Below are 14,152 nucleotides of genomic sequence, written 5' to 3'. Positions count from 1 at the left end.
GGCGATGCTTAAAGAAGTTCCCAAATAATAACACACACACAGAAGTTGTAGTTTTTTTCTTAAATAAGGGACAACAAGTTCATCTCTGCTTTTCACTGGCGTCGCACTCGGAGCGTCCCCCCGCCTCTCGCTATACAGGCTCAGGCAACCCCCGTGACCCACAAAAGAGTAGGAATGGGACAAGAAGATGAATGAATGACAACACGTATGTTGGACACAACATATATTCTGTATTAACATACATTCATAGGCAGTATAGTCTTCTTCAGTGTATAAGTCTTTACAGATCTACAGTATGTCGTTATAATGACAGCACGTTACTACAGGAAGCTTGGCTTGGTGGGGGTGGAGACGGTAGAGTCCTCACAGTGGCATGGAATCCTGTGTGTGTGTGTGTGTGTATGTGTAGGTGTGTGTGTGTGTGTGTGTGTACGTGTGTGTGTGTGTGTGTGTACGTGTGTGTGTGTGTGTGTGTGTGTGTGTGACGTCAGATGTTTGTTGTTGTGGGGTCAGGGCTCTATGTGCGCTTGGAGAGAAAGTGCTTCAATCATCATGCTTGGACCCCCCCCATGGACTGTGTGTGTGTGTGTGTGTGTGTGTGTGTGTGTGTGCGTGTGAGTGTGAGTGTGTGTGTGTGTGTGTGTGTGTGTGTGTGTGTGTGTGTGTGTGTGTGTGTCATCACATGTGTTTGCAGGAGAATCTGGTTCATGAACTTCTGGTTTCAGGTAGCAGCTGAGGATATGCAGATGTTTTCTGGAGTGTGTGTGTGTGTGTGTGTGTGTGTGTGTGCGCGTGTGTGTGTGTGTGTGTGTGTGTGTGTGTGTGAGTGCGCGTGTGTGTGTGTGTGTCAGAGTTTTACGTGTCTCCTGCCCATCTTCTGCCTACAAAAGAATAAAAACAGGAAGCAGCTGACAGTGGCTTTCACCTGTCCATCATCATCATCATCATCATCATCATCATCATCATCATCATCATCCTCCCCCCTCCGACAGGAAGAGAGAGAGTGTGTGTGTGGGAGTGGAGCAGCATCAGGGCGTCGCCCCCGGGGGGGGGGCAGGTAATGAATCGACGTGTTCGCTCAGGACGGCCAATCACAGGAAGCCCGTCTCTGATTGGTCCGTTCGCCACCAGACTCCACGTCTCCTTTTGTAGTCCCGGAAGCAGCAGCAGCAGCAGCAGCAGCAGCAGCAGCGAGGACGTGACCCAGTAAACCCCACCTGCCCCATATGCCCCCCCCCCCCCAATGGACTCCAACTCCCCTGTCTCCTACTTCCGGGTTCAACCCCGCCTCAACAAATAAGTTAAACGTTACAAAAATAAGAAGCATCAACACGAAGCGAAAATGTGGGCGATGGAGGGAGACAGGAAACAAAAGATTCTCTCGACAAACCCGCCTTCTTGTCTTCTCTCTGCAGGACGTCCCGCGGGCGATCTGTGATGCGTTATGGTGACATTAGAATGAAAATGATGACATCAGACCTCTCGGCCAATCAGTTTTGTCTCCGTTGAACCCTTGATAGGAGGGTGGGGGCGATTTCAAGCAGGAGAATATGGAGCATCGCCAGTCCTCCTGGGCTCCCTGGGAGTAGAAACGTGGGGGCGTTGGTTTTGTTCGTCCATCACCGACAAGTGTGCATCTCTACCGTTTTACGGCACTGTTTGCATTTGACGTAGCAGCACCAGTGGAACTTACAGCTGCACCTGTCCACCACCTCCACTTCCTGTGTCTGGAAGCCCCGCCCACAGCACATCAACTCACAGCCGTCGATGGCCTTTGAGGTTCTGTTGCACTGGCGGCCCACCGTTCCCAGCATCCCCGGCGTTCGTGGGTCGTAGTCGCAGAAATCCGGACTTGGGTCCAGGTAGACCAGATCTTCGTCCGTGTGCGGTTTGAATTGCGAGTTTCGAGGCACCAGGACTTTGGTGGTGCCCACCTTGCGTTGCTCCACCTCGGTGGCGCCGTCGAACTTCTCCTTGATGATGTTGCCCACCTTGCGGAAAGGCGGCATGGCCCTCCAACACGTCTTCACCTCGCAGGAGCCGGAAACGCCGTGACATTTGCACTCCACGCGCATGTGGGACAGGATGGCCTGCAGGGAGGCGAACGAGGATGACGGTCAACAGATACAAGTTCACAGGATCTGGATGCAGCCGTTGTATCCTAGCAACAGCATCCGCAAGCTGCAGGTGCGGTGATGTTTCGGGGTGAGTTACCTTCCTGCCAGCCTCGTTGTTGTGCAGGTTCATCAGAGCCCGACTGGACGACTGGCCTTTACTTCTCTCCCTCACATCCACGAAGGACTGAGAAAACGCCACGCCGTAGGCGATGTTGTCGCTGCAGCCCGACCACTGGAAGCCTGCATGGCAAGAAGGCGCGAACGGAAATGCATCATCTGTACGGCGCTAGCCACAAAAATCAATTTTATATAAAGCAGGGGTGTCAAAACTCATTTTCCCCTCAAAGGGCCAGATTTAACTTATGAATGTAATTAAATTTAATGTAAAATAAATGTAACTAACTACTAATTAATGTTAAATAACTAATTTATTACTTATTCAAGTTACAAACATTACAGTTTGTAACTTGAAGAAGTGCAAACTGCAATATGTTAGCCTGTTGTTCTGCTTTAACATAAATCCTTTTTGTCAGGTTATTAAACCCACAGAACTCCATCAATCAAAGATCAAACTATCCAATAAATAAAGAAAATAACATCAAACACAAGTTAGGACATCAACTTGGTTCAAACATGTTTTTGTCAAAGTTAAAGTGGGCTTAATGACTGCATTGTGGGAAATGTAGTTTTGGTCAAAGCACACTTTTGACATTTATTTTAAGACACTCTACGCAGACATCTGACACTCTGACCTTTTATGCTCTCGCGGGCCACATAAAATGATGTGGCGGGCCACATTTGGCCCCCTGGGCCTTGAATTTGACACATGGAATAAAGGATTAGAAACTTCAGTTTCTGTTAGAGTCATTCACAGGAAAATGATTGAGAGTGAACAATCATAATGGATGAGAAATAATTGTTTTTATCGTACATTTCTGTTTATTGTGTATTTTACTGCTTTATGTGCTTTCAATTGCCCCTTAGGGACCAATAAAGTTTTCTGAATTGAATTGAACTGAATTGAATTTAAAAAAACCATTGGTATCGTCTCTTTATGTAGGTTCTTTATGTAGGTTCAAATTAATTTTACTGTCAGGAAAACACCTAACAATAGAAAAAAAAAAATCAACTACACCAATTTCGAAATCTGTGAGGAGCTGAATAAACAGCTATTTAAGACAAAACACCTGAAAACCATAGCGTATGCCTCGCCCCTTCAAAATAAAAGACATGTAAAATGTTGCACTCTTTCTCCACTGTGCTGGATCAGTTGGTCCTTCTGTTTCTTTTGTGTGTGTCTTGTGTGTGTGTGTTTGTGTGAGTCCTACCCTCTGGGCTGACTCCATGTACGTTGTGGTCGCAGCCACATTTTTCCAGCTCTCCACTGCTGCAGGCCCTCGTTACCGCAAACGCCACACTGGCTGCTGAGATGGCATACACAAAGGCTGCCTCACGGGTGCCTGACACACCACACACACACACACACACACACACACACAAACACAGACACACACATACACAGGCATATTGATTCATTATATAACGGAAAAGCTCATTCTAAATGGCAAAAAAAAGCAGTTTGTATAAAGATAAAGAGAGTTTGAAAACCCAAGGGAAGGAGGCCAGGCTTTAACATCCAGCCAATACAAATGGAAACAACTAAAAAATAAAAAAAAGTCATTATGTTTTTGAAATGGCATGAAATAATCCGAATCACATCTGCTTTGGAAACAGATTTGAGACGATATCAAATATATTTAGATCCCAGATTTTTTTGTAAATCCTCGCAGGTAGAAAAGCTGACTCGGCGTCGCGTCTCCAGCGTCCAGACGTTTGTTGACAGAGGCTGTATTATCTTACCCTGGGTTATGACTTTGCCAAACACTGGCATGGTCTCCAGAGTGGAGCAGTTCCATCTACGGTTGCGAAACTGGAACTGACACTCGTCTATTGCTAGCTGGGCTCCACGACGCACCGCATCCATCACCTCCACACTGCGTTTACAGATCTGAACCTGGAGCAGAGATGCACAAAATAACATCGGCCATCAATAAGAAAGATCAGTAAAAAAAAAAAAAAGACTTCTGGAGCACACAATTCATCCTCAGGAACCATGAAAGTGTGTATCCCTTCCAAGATATTACCACACAAGACGAGAAAGTTGGCAAGTGAAGAAGAAAAGTGAAGGGATCACAAAAGTCATTCGTATGTATCCATGAATGTGTCTAAAATGTTATGTAAATGTGGAGATACTGCAGTCTAGGGGGACTGAGCAGCCAACCAACTGAATGCATTCACCATCCGTCCCATGTCATGTGACCAGCATGAGTAAACACCACTGAAAACCATAATTAATTCACCTGTAGTTGTTTTTTTCTTGCTAATTTGACTCTATCAGAAATACCCACAAGACTTTGATAGAGTTCTGAGGATGGATCTTTTCTTTGTGGTTGACAGACATGAGGTTTAATGTTGGACAGGGTCTGTCTTCCTGCCGGTAGCTCACAAGAAGCTGATTGCCAATCGCGGACGAGATCCAACCATAAAACTGGAAGACACTTTCACATCGAGGAAGACTGATTTCCTCTGTGGTGAAACACTGATGCCTTTGTTGTGCAGACAGACTCATTATTAGCAGTAGTTCACAGGAAGAGGGTCATACCTGTCTCTGGATGAGGCCTCGTAATCTCTCACACGTCTCCTCATCCCTGATGCTTCCCACCGACGACAGCTTGGCCAGGTACCTGAGGCGAAAGACAGAACAGGTAAGTAGTCTGGAAGGGTAGCATCCGTCCTATAGGACTAGGACACGCAACTACCTCAATGGCAGTTCATGGTGAAAGGGTGCTCAGTTGATGCTTCCATCAAGCCTCAATGATCCAACAAGGCCACGTAGAAAGACAAACAACTATTTGATGATTAATTTATTGTCCCTGGTTCCTCTATGTTGCTGATAAGAAGCCAGAGACCCCAGGCAGAGGCAACAGGGGTAGTCTTTGCTGCCCTGCATTAAAAAGAAACTAAATGCTAACTAACAACATTTACGGTAAAATGAAAGGCATACAAACAATACCCATCATGAAATACTCAAAAAAGGTAAGTCTTTCCCTCCAGATCCACTCCAATATTCAAGGAGTTCTTTCCTGATACATAGCCCCCCTCCCAAAATAAGTCAAACTCTATCACGTATTTTTTCAAGTAATCCCTACAAACAGAACCCAACAACATCCCTCAGACGAGACAGAGTTTGGATGGTGGTTTGTTCCCATGACATTGTGGGAATGTTTGGAATAAATGTCTGCTTGTGAGGACATCGAGAGGAGGAAAAGTGCCTTATCATACACAGCACCTCCAGGCCAGACAGGTCAGGGAGATATACGACATACACACATACAGTCCAAGATGTGTGAGAAAATGGCATCCGTCTGGATGCCCTGACCCTCACACGTCCACCTCCTGTCAGTCCAGGCCCGTATCTCCAGCCCCAGCTGCACCTGACAGAAATAGGCTTCCCACAAGGAGGGCAGCCCTGTACCGTCTACACCGCTAAGAGTGTCCTCACTTTAAACAAATGTTGAGTCTGAAAATCCTGCTTTTATCAAACAATGGAAAGTTTCGCAGATAAAGCGACATTCCTCATTGGCGTACTTTAAGAGAGACGCTTGTTTCCTAAAACCTGCCACCAGAAAGATGGACCGTTCTTTGAAAACACCCTAAAGCAAGCGGTTCCAGGGAGCGTGTTTACACTGTGAAAGGGGGAATTAGTTTGACATCTTGTATTTTTTTAGATCTATTTTTAACTTGCTGCTTGATTAAGTTTGTTGATTGATAAATTGCAGGCAAAAGGTGTTGGCAACACCTCTAAAACGAACCAATATACCATCATGCATCAGGTTTGTTTAAGTCGCACAACAAAGAAGAACATAAAGTAGAGTTCCATACTTCAACTGCTAAACAACACACACCGTTCCATTTCCCAGAAGTCTTTCCAGAGAGGTCACCAGGACCGGTACCATTGTGCCAAACACAGTCAGGAACCCGCGGCGTAAGCGTTGGCCGGATGGATAAAGTGTTGCAGCTGTTCTTAAATACGTCCAACGTGTGACTCACCCTAAAAAGCACAAACTCTCCTTTTTTACACTTCCGTGATTCAGCAAACTTGAGTCGGTGATTTCATTTGCAGGATATAGAAGTGTTGGTAGATGTGTTCAAAAACTTTGGATGGAACTCGAGTAGTCATTTTCCCTCCACTTCCAGTGTTTTTGCTAAGCTAGGCTAATGGGAAGCCGCAGTCTATGACCTCAACTTGACTCACCTGGAATGCTTTTTTTTTTTTTCCCCCGAAAGAAAGCTTCCTAAAATGTTGAAGGGAAAAGTTTAGGGTCAGTTCCTGCTATGATGGTAAAAAAAAGAGCAACATAAATTATCAAACTCCAAAAAAAATTTTGCATTGCAAAAGATACTGCATTAAATTCTAGCTGAACGTTTACATCAGACTGTCTATGTCTTGACAACTTCCTCACATTATTAGCTTCTAATAATTAGCTTTTAATAGAAAAGTATTAAAAAGTCAAGCAATACAAGTGATGCTTCTTTACTCTGAAGGAATAAATTGGGTATCTGCAGGTCTGTCCATGCAGCGGGCGGTGTTATGAATATCAAAATGGCCCTTAATAATAAAGGCAAATTCCAACAGAATTAGCTTCTAGGCTAGCATTCAGGACAAGTGGACATGTTTTTCCTTAAGGTTTCTCAGGCTTGTTTTATGAGTCTTGGGTTATGAGTTCCCAAGACCACACATACCTCTGCAAAGCCCTGCTAACCCGTCTCAAACAAGCTGTGGCACCGGTCCAGGACGGTAGAGAGTTCTGCCGTCAGATGGCTGACAGAACCGTCGTCAACAAACCAAAACCTTTTCAAGCAATCGACGAAACAAATACGATTTTGGTCTTGATTATTCGATTAAAAGATTCTGAACACTCCAGAACGCTTAAGGGTAAGAGTTCCGAACTATTTACACGTGTCGATATAATTAGTCGATCACCATTCCAGAGGTCAGACAGCTCCTCCTCTCTGTTTACCCTCTCCTGTCCTCCTCTCAACAGTTCAGATAATCTCTCGCTCCTTCTCTCCCTGTCTCTTTGATGCTCTTCTCGTTCTCTTCCCCTCCAGACAGTGTCAGTATTCAGCACTCATCGCCACGATAACCCGGTTCGCCGCCACTCCACCACATCTCAGCCACATCCACCCTCAGCGGTGATGTCAGTCTCCTGTTAGGGCGACTCCTTAGGTCCAGGGGTCGGTCTTCGTACCCGAGAACCTGGTGATGAGTAGTCTCACGGATTTGGGTATTGCATCATCATTCATTTCTTGCGTTGCTGCAAGAAGGATCTGATTTATTATTTGAGGATTTGCATTTCCATTTGTAAAATGGAAAGAACATTTTATTTCAGTCGCTCACATAAAGTTAGAGACTGAATGCGAGGTTATTTCTCCTGATCCCATTCCCGAGTCCAGCTCTCTGATTTGCTCCAATGCCGTTGTGAGGCTTTCATCAAAGCCATGTGCAGCGTTTGATCCCTCTTTGTTGTGTAGCGTAGCCTTGGGCAGGGCGCTACGTTTGGGGCCGAGGCATCCAGCTGGGAGGCCGATAAAAAAATGTTAAAAAAAAACCAAGCCCCGGAGAAAAGTCGAGATGACAGAGGCTGCCTGTCGCTGGCCTGACATTCACCCCGGAGACGGCGGATAAACATGGGATAAGCTGTCATACAGGTGACTTTACGTTGTGTGTGTGTGTGTGTGTGGGTGTGTGTGTATGCGTTCACACGTGGGAAAAGACAGTCTGGCTTTATCTCTTCATTCTGTTGTCTGTTCCCTTCGCTTCCCTGAGACGAGGTTAACAAAACACGTCCACGAGGAGAAAGAGGAGTAAACCCCTCGAAGGACGGAGTAACACACACACACACACACACACACACACACACACACACACACACCGTCCCACATCTCATCCTCGTTCCTCTTTGCTCTCCATCTCCCTGCCTCTGGCGGTTGCCTGCTTAAATCCCAGAGGCCTAAGCTCGGTGGAGCCAGTGGTGTTGTGAAGGCTGTGATGTGTAAAGCAACACAAACACACAGCGGCCTGCGAACGCACCACAGTCCAGGTGGAATGCCCCCACACCTCCCACCCACGGACACACGGGAGGCTGGAACCAAAAATAAGAGATAATTGTAAACAGAGCACAGGCAGGTTTGAAGCAAAGCGTCATCACGGAGAAAAGATATTTCTTCAATAACTTTCAAAGTTTCAAAGACGTCAATGTGATTCCAGATCTTCAAGGTCAAACGGTCGATTATGGAGGACAAACGTGGATTGCTGCCTTCAGGTGCAATGACATAATGGGGAAACGGAGATTTGATGTGACTAATTTTTTAATCAACTTATTGGGCCGTCGCCAGACAAAACTTTTTGTGTTACCAGGTTTGGATATTTCACTACTGAAGACAAATCCACAAGTCTGGATAACTTGGTGACCTTTGATATCTTTGTCAGGAGAGAAGGGGAGGAGAATGAAGGTATAAGGAGGCTGAACATCTGTAAGACACTCTGGTCATAAACGCTCACAAGCTTAAGCACACACTCCATCCTCTTTAACGCGTATTTATATGAAAATATCCTCTTGTTTGCCTTTCCAGCGCTGAGCACACAGCACACACTGACTGTAAATATAGCAAGGAGGACGAACGCGAGGAAAAAGCTGCAAGACAGAGTCAAAGAAACGTGTTTCTTTCTATCCAAGCATCATGAACATGTCCTAAAAGAAGAGACAAATTGAAAATCAGTGCTTAAACATGTCATAGTTGGGTTTTTGTGTGGTATCCTGATCTAACCCCCCTACTCTCCCCTCACAGTGACTGTATATAGGATATATAGTGACCTATAGAGGGCACTGTTCTCTCAGTTTATCTGAAGCCACCTCCACCAGCACAGCACCAGTGCCCAAAATACAGACTTTAAACCTGTTCATATAAGTTCAACTTTCCCAAAAGTCCTCTTCACAGAGCCAGAGAATTCCTGGAGATCAAAATCAGCTTCTGATGGATTAGTCCGAGGTTTTAACTTACATGTATTAAGTTTGAATTTGGAATACGGATCTGAACACGACAAATATCTGAGCAAATGCCCGCAGCTCCACAAGATGCCTCGAAACTAAAGAAAGACCGCATCCAAGAAAAACTGATCACCTCGGATCTGAAGGGAAAAAAATAAATAAATAAGTACAAATAAGCAAGAGTTTGACACCAAATTAATCCCCTAACCTCACGTCGACCTGCGCGCTCGACTAAAAGTGTTTGATTCTGTGACTGGAGTCTAAACCGTCTTCCAAGTTTCAGGATTTCACATCAGAAATATAAATCAGACTTAGATGATGGATTTATCCTCACAAACATCAACGTAAACGCCATATTTAATCTATATTCTAAAAAAACCCAAAAAAACAAGCAAGCTGCAGCATCATGCCCATCCTTCTCTTCCATTGTTTATCCTCAAGAGGTCAATGAAAATAAAATGTTAAAATATTAAAAGCGATATAAAGGAGAGCCTGCTCAAAAAAACAAACAAACCCCAAAGCACCTAAATGAACCAATCTACAGCGCTCAGTAGTGGGTGGATATGTGGGTTACTATGTGATGGAATACATGGATTTTCTGCTGACTAATGCATTTAATGATGGATAAAAGAGACGAGTGGAAGACGGCGCCTTTAGATAAAGAACGACGGGAGGGTGAAGGTAGGGAAAGAGGGAGAGGTGGACGTTTCACCAGTCTGATGAGTTCAATTAACACAGCTGAGCAGCTAAAGACCCGTGTGTGTGTGTGTGTGTGTGTGTGTGTGTGTGTGTGTGTGTGTGTGTGTGTGTCTGGGTGTATTTATATGCTGCTGGCTCCACTAGAGCTCATTTCCCCCTAAAAATAACACGCTCTGCCAATACCACAGCCCTCACACACACACACACACACACACACACACACACACACACCCCCGACACACACACACGCTAGCACACATTTAGGAAAAGAGGCAATAAAAGCCATGAAATTAACCTCCTGCCTGGTGTTAGCGCTTACAGCGAGGAATCACTCAGAGAATACCGTGTGTGTTCACGTGTGTGTTGGCGTAACGTTCACGCTTTAGGCCTACGTCAATCTCATTTAATGTCAGCGTCTTTCCACGGCGTTGCTTTATAATCACCTGGTTTGTGTCTGGAAAGGTGTTTCAGGTGACGTCACAAATGTTCCATCTTCCATACCAGACATGTCAACCTCTTGGGAGGCGAAAGCTGCGAGAGGTTTATGAACGCAAGATGCAGCAACAGGTGATTATTAAGTTCTGTAGCTTTAGTAATAGAAAAGTTGGCCTATCAGCTAACCAAACGCAGGGCTAAATGTGGCTCAAAATGCCTCACAACAACCTAGAAGTGTGATCGAATTCTATGAAAGACATGCAGGATAAAATCAGCTTTTGCAAGTTTTAACATAACGCTTCTCGCTTAAAATAGTTTTGTTTTATTTTATAATAAATAATCGGTCTCGACGGGTATCATCAACTTTTTGTGTAGTTAATGTTGATCAATCGTGGAACGCTTTGATGCAACATGTTTTCATGCTTTTACAATGTCAGTCGCAATCAGTTTAGCGCACTAGCATGCTAAAAGATTATTTTCACTGTGTCATTTGAAACTCATCCAGGAGTCGTAACCACTGGATAGACAATAAAAGATCCCTGCTTGTAAAGTGTAACTCATTCGTGTACAACAAGCAGGTTTAGACAAGCACCGAGTACCTTTCTGCTTACAGCACTATATTTACCTGTAAACACAGGTATATCAACAAGTCCTGAGTTGATTTAAGAAGAGCTCTCTGGTCAGACTGAGTCTGAAATTCCGGAATAACTCTCATTTATCCCGTAGCTTGCCTTCCCTAGCTGATCAGAGACCATAAATGTTCTGCTCCTAAAAGTTTTTATTTAAGGTTTACTATGAAACAAGAAGACATTTGTCTACCAACCAATTATTAAAGCACAAAGTTGAGGCGATTATAGTTTATTCTGACGTTACACGAGGGAAAGGAATTATTGTTTCTTCAATCGATCATTCAGTTCCTCTGATTTCACCGTATTTTTCATCTTGAATGGCAGGAAAACGTTACCTTCATGAGGTTCTTGAGGGTCAAGAGGTCACAAGGCTCGTGATGTCACTCTTGCAGGAGAGCAGACATTCAGGAAGTAGAGCGTCACTGCAGAGGAAACATCTTAGTTTTTCGGGAAGATAATTACCCCCTCGCTGTTAATGTACTCACTATTCAATGCATCAAACAGAAGCTGCATACGCATTTAGAAATGCGATCAGCTGTTCACAGCCATTGTTACCCGGGAGCACCAGCCGACCGATGTGGTCACCATGGAGTGTGTTATGTCTCCTAAAAGCCTCCAAACACCTCTTTGTGGATCTGCCAGATCCGCCTCCCGTCTCTCATCGACCCAGGTGCTTCCTAGTCGGCCCGAGTCTCCTGGCGATAATCTAGTCATCCAGAGCGATTCCCCGAGGCTCCAAGTGTGTCACGATAATTGTGCACACCATGGTGACAAAAGGGATCGAAATGACATGCCAAAGCTTCACCACATTCAGTGTGTGTGTGTGTGTGTGTGTGTGTGTGTGTGTGTGTGTGTGTGTGTGTGTGTATCTGTGTGTGAAAGACGTGTGAGGCGCCAGCGTGTACTGCAATGCCAAGGTCTCTGCTTTCTCTGGTTACCCATCAGCTGCCCTCTATGGAAGAACCTCACCATGGTTTTTCCAGGACACATGCATGTATGTTAACACACACACACACGCACACACACCCACCCACCCACACACACACACACACACACACAGACAGAATCTTTCTCCTGCAGTACTTTACCGGTTGCTCTATCTTCTCCTACTAAACGTCTGAATTTGACCCTATGCTTGTAAACCCTCGTTTAAAAACCAAATATTCATTCAATTTAAATTGTAAAATAAATGATTATAATCTATTTCTGGCGCTGATCAAAGTATTTATTCAAAAACAATGTTTTTTTTCTTTTTTTTAGCTGGTAAAGTTGTTCATAGAATACAAAAGAACACTGAACTCTTTTACATTTAACCAATTTAAACTCTGAAAAACTGTTGACTTTCCTAAACTCAACAATGCTACATGTTTCACGCTCATCCAAAAAAGATTAGCATGTCCACAAATCATGCTTTAATTTAATTTAATTTTGTAATTAAATTAAATTAAATTAAACTAAATTAAATTAATTTAAATTAGATTAATTTAAATTAGATTAAATTAAATTAAATCAAAATGTCCACAAAACATGCTAAGGTAAACATTTTAAACAAACATTATACTTCAGTTTCTCGGCATGTTACCACTATATGCTGATGACATTCTACGTTATTGTGCTAACATAGCATAGAAACCATACCGCACCTTCTCAGCGTGTTAGCATATCAGTTTACTGGTGGTGACATGCTACGTATGTGTGCTAACACAGCATAAACATTACAGTGTACTTTCTCAGTATGTTAATACGCTGGTGCTGACATGCTACGTTAGTGTGCTAACATAGTGTAAAGATGACGGCTTCACAGAGCTGCTGGCGGGGTTAGAACTAAAACATTTGTCTTCTAATGACTCTAATCTATTAATGATTACAATCCAATCATGTTAATTTGCAGGTATGTTATTTTTTTTGACTGATGACATCGGTGCGTTTGTGTGTATCGATGACCTGAGAACTCATTCCACTGCTCCCTAAATGTCCACTAAATTAATTCCTGGGTAAACTCATTTAATTTCTCGCTGCTCATTACTTTTCCATCTTCTCTGATTTCGATCCACGTTAAATATCCGTTTTTCCTTCTCCCCTTTTTTTCACACTGAGTTCACACAGCTGTCAGTTTCAACGTGAGCGGCTGGCCTTCCTGTGGTAACTCCTGAACCTGTGCCACCGCTGGCACGCACACACACACACACACACACACACACACACACACACACACACACACACACACACATACACATACACACAGGGAAAGTGGCGTGCAGGTGCAGCCGGACCAGTCGGAGCAAAGCAAGAGGAAGAAGAGGAGGAAGAGGAGGAGAACCCTCGTGACGAGCGAACTGATGAACAGTAGCCACCATTCAAACACTAAACATGACTCAGCAACCGCAGAGATTTGGTAAAGTGATCACATCCTGGCTCGCACGCTAAAGGTAGCAGGCCAAGTTCAGAGCTACAGGTGAGCTGGAAAAACATTTCTCCTCCTGATGTGGTTTAACGTGACGTAACAACAGCTGAGAGCAGGAGGAAACGTTTAAAAGAACAATAATCAGTCAGAATTCTACCGACACGGTTTATGAGCAGACGTGGAGCAAAAAAAATTCCAGGTTTTCAGACCACCATAGAAGAAAAAGAAGACATCAATCACATTTTTAGAGGAGTCACTGAATTCTCGTGTCCACTGGTGAAACAATGCTGGCAAAAAAACCCAAAACAGCCTGAAGATAAAGATGAAAGTTACTTTTTCAGTTTAGATGACCGAAAATCACATTTCTAGCAAATATTTTCACATAAAATGCGTAAATCTGGAGGCTGATATGTGGATAGGATTTAAAATGTGTTGATATGAGATGGCACTATATGCTAATAAGCCTCTATCAGAGGAATTGGGACAGTGTGGGGTGCATTCCATTTTGTATCATCAGTTGTGTCGTTGCTCCTTATGCCATGGTGATGTCACCGTAAGGTCACTGCACTCTAATTTGGATTTGGATCTATTTTCTGTCTCCATAAAACTTTCGATGCATCAGAACAACTTGGTGGGATTGCCATAATCAGCCCTGCCTTTTTATAATACATAAACAGTATTTCAATCCTCCAAATCTGGATTATGATCTGGATTGTGATCTGAATCTGGATCGTATTAAAGCGAACCACCCTGAGT

The 14,152-nt window shown here is 44.0% G+C and overlaps 1 protein-coding gene across 2 annotated transcripts in view; it reads right to left on the bottom strand.

Annotated features, from left to right (window-relative positions):
• Positions 1-217: 217 nt before the first annotated feature.
• Positions 218-14,152, bottom strand: part of wnt4 (wingless-type MMTV integration site family, member 4) — a 60,825-nt gene continuing 46,890 nt past the window's right edge. For both annotated transcript variants that reach the window (XM_068315106.1, XM_068315105.1), the window contains exons 2-6: positions 4,780-4,861; positions 3,978-4,131; positions 3,446-3,577; positions 2,215-2,357; positions 218-2,090 (exon numbers count right to left, since the gene is read on the bottom strand). In XM_068315106.1, the coding sequence (XP_068171207.1) occupies positions 1,620-2,090; positions 2,215-2,357; positions 3,446-3,577; positions 3,978-4,101 (870 nt within the window). In that variant the 5' untranslated portion in view covers positions 4,102-4,131; positions 4,780-4,861 and the 3' untranslated portion in view covers positions 218-1,619. The remainder of the gene's footprint in view (positions 2,091-2,214; positions 2,358-3,445; positions 3,578-3,977; positions 4,132-4,779; positions 4,862-14,152) is intronic.

This window comes from Antennarius striatus, chromosome 5 (assembly GCF_040054535.1).
Source record: "Antennarius striatus isolate MH-2024 chromosome 5, ASM4005453v1, whole genome shotgun sequence".
Lineage (NCBI taxonomy): Eukaryota > Metazoa > Chordata > Actinopteri > Lophiiformes > Antennariidae > Antennarius > Antennarius striatus.
The sequence above is the reverse complement of the archived record's forward strand: the minus strand, read 5'-3'. Positions and strand labels throughout refer to the sequence as shown.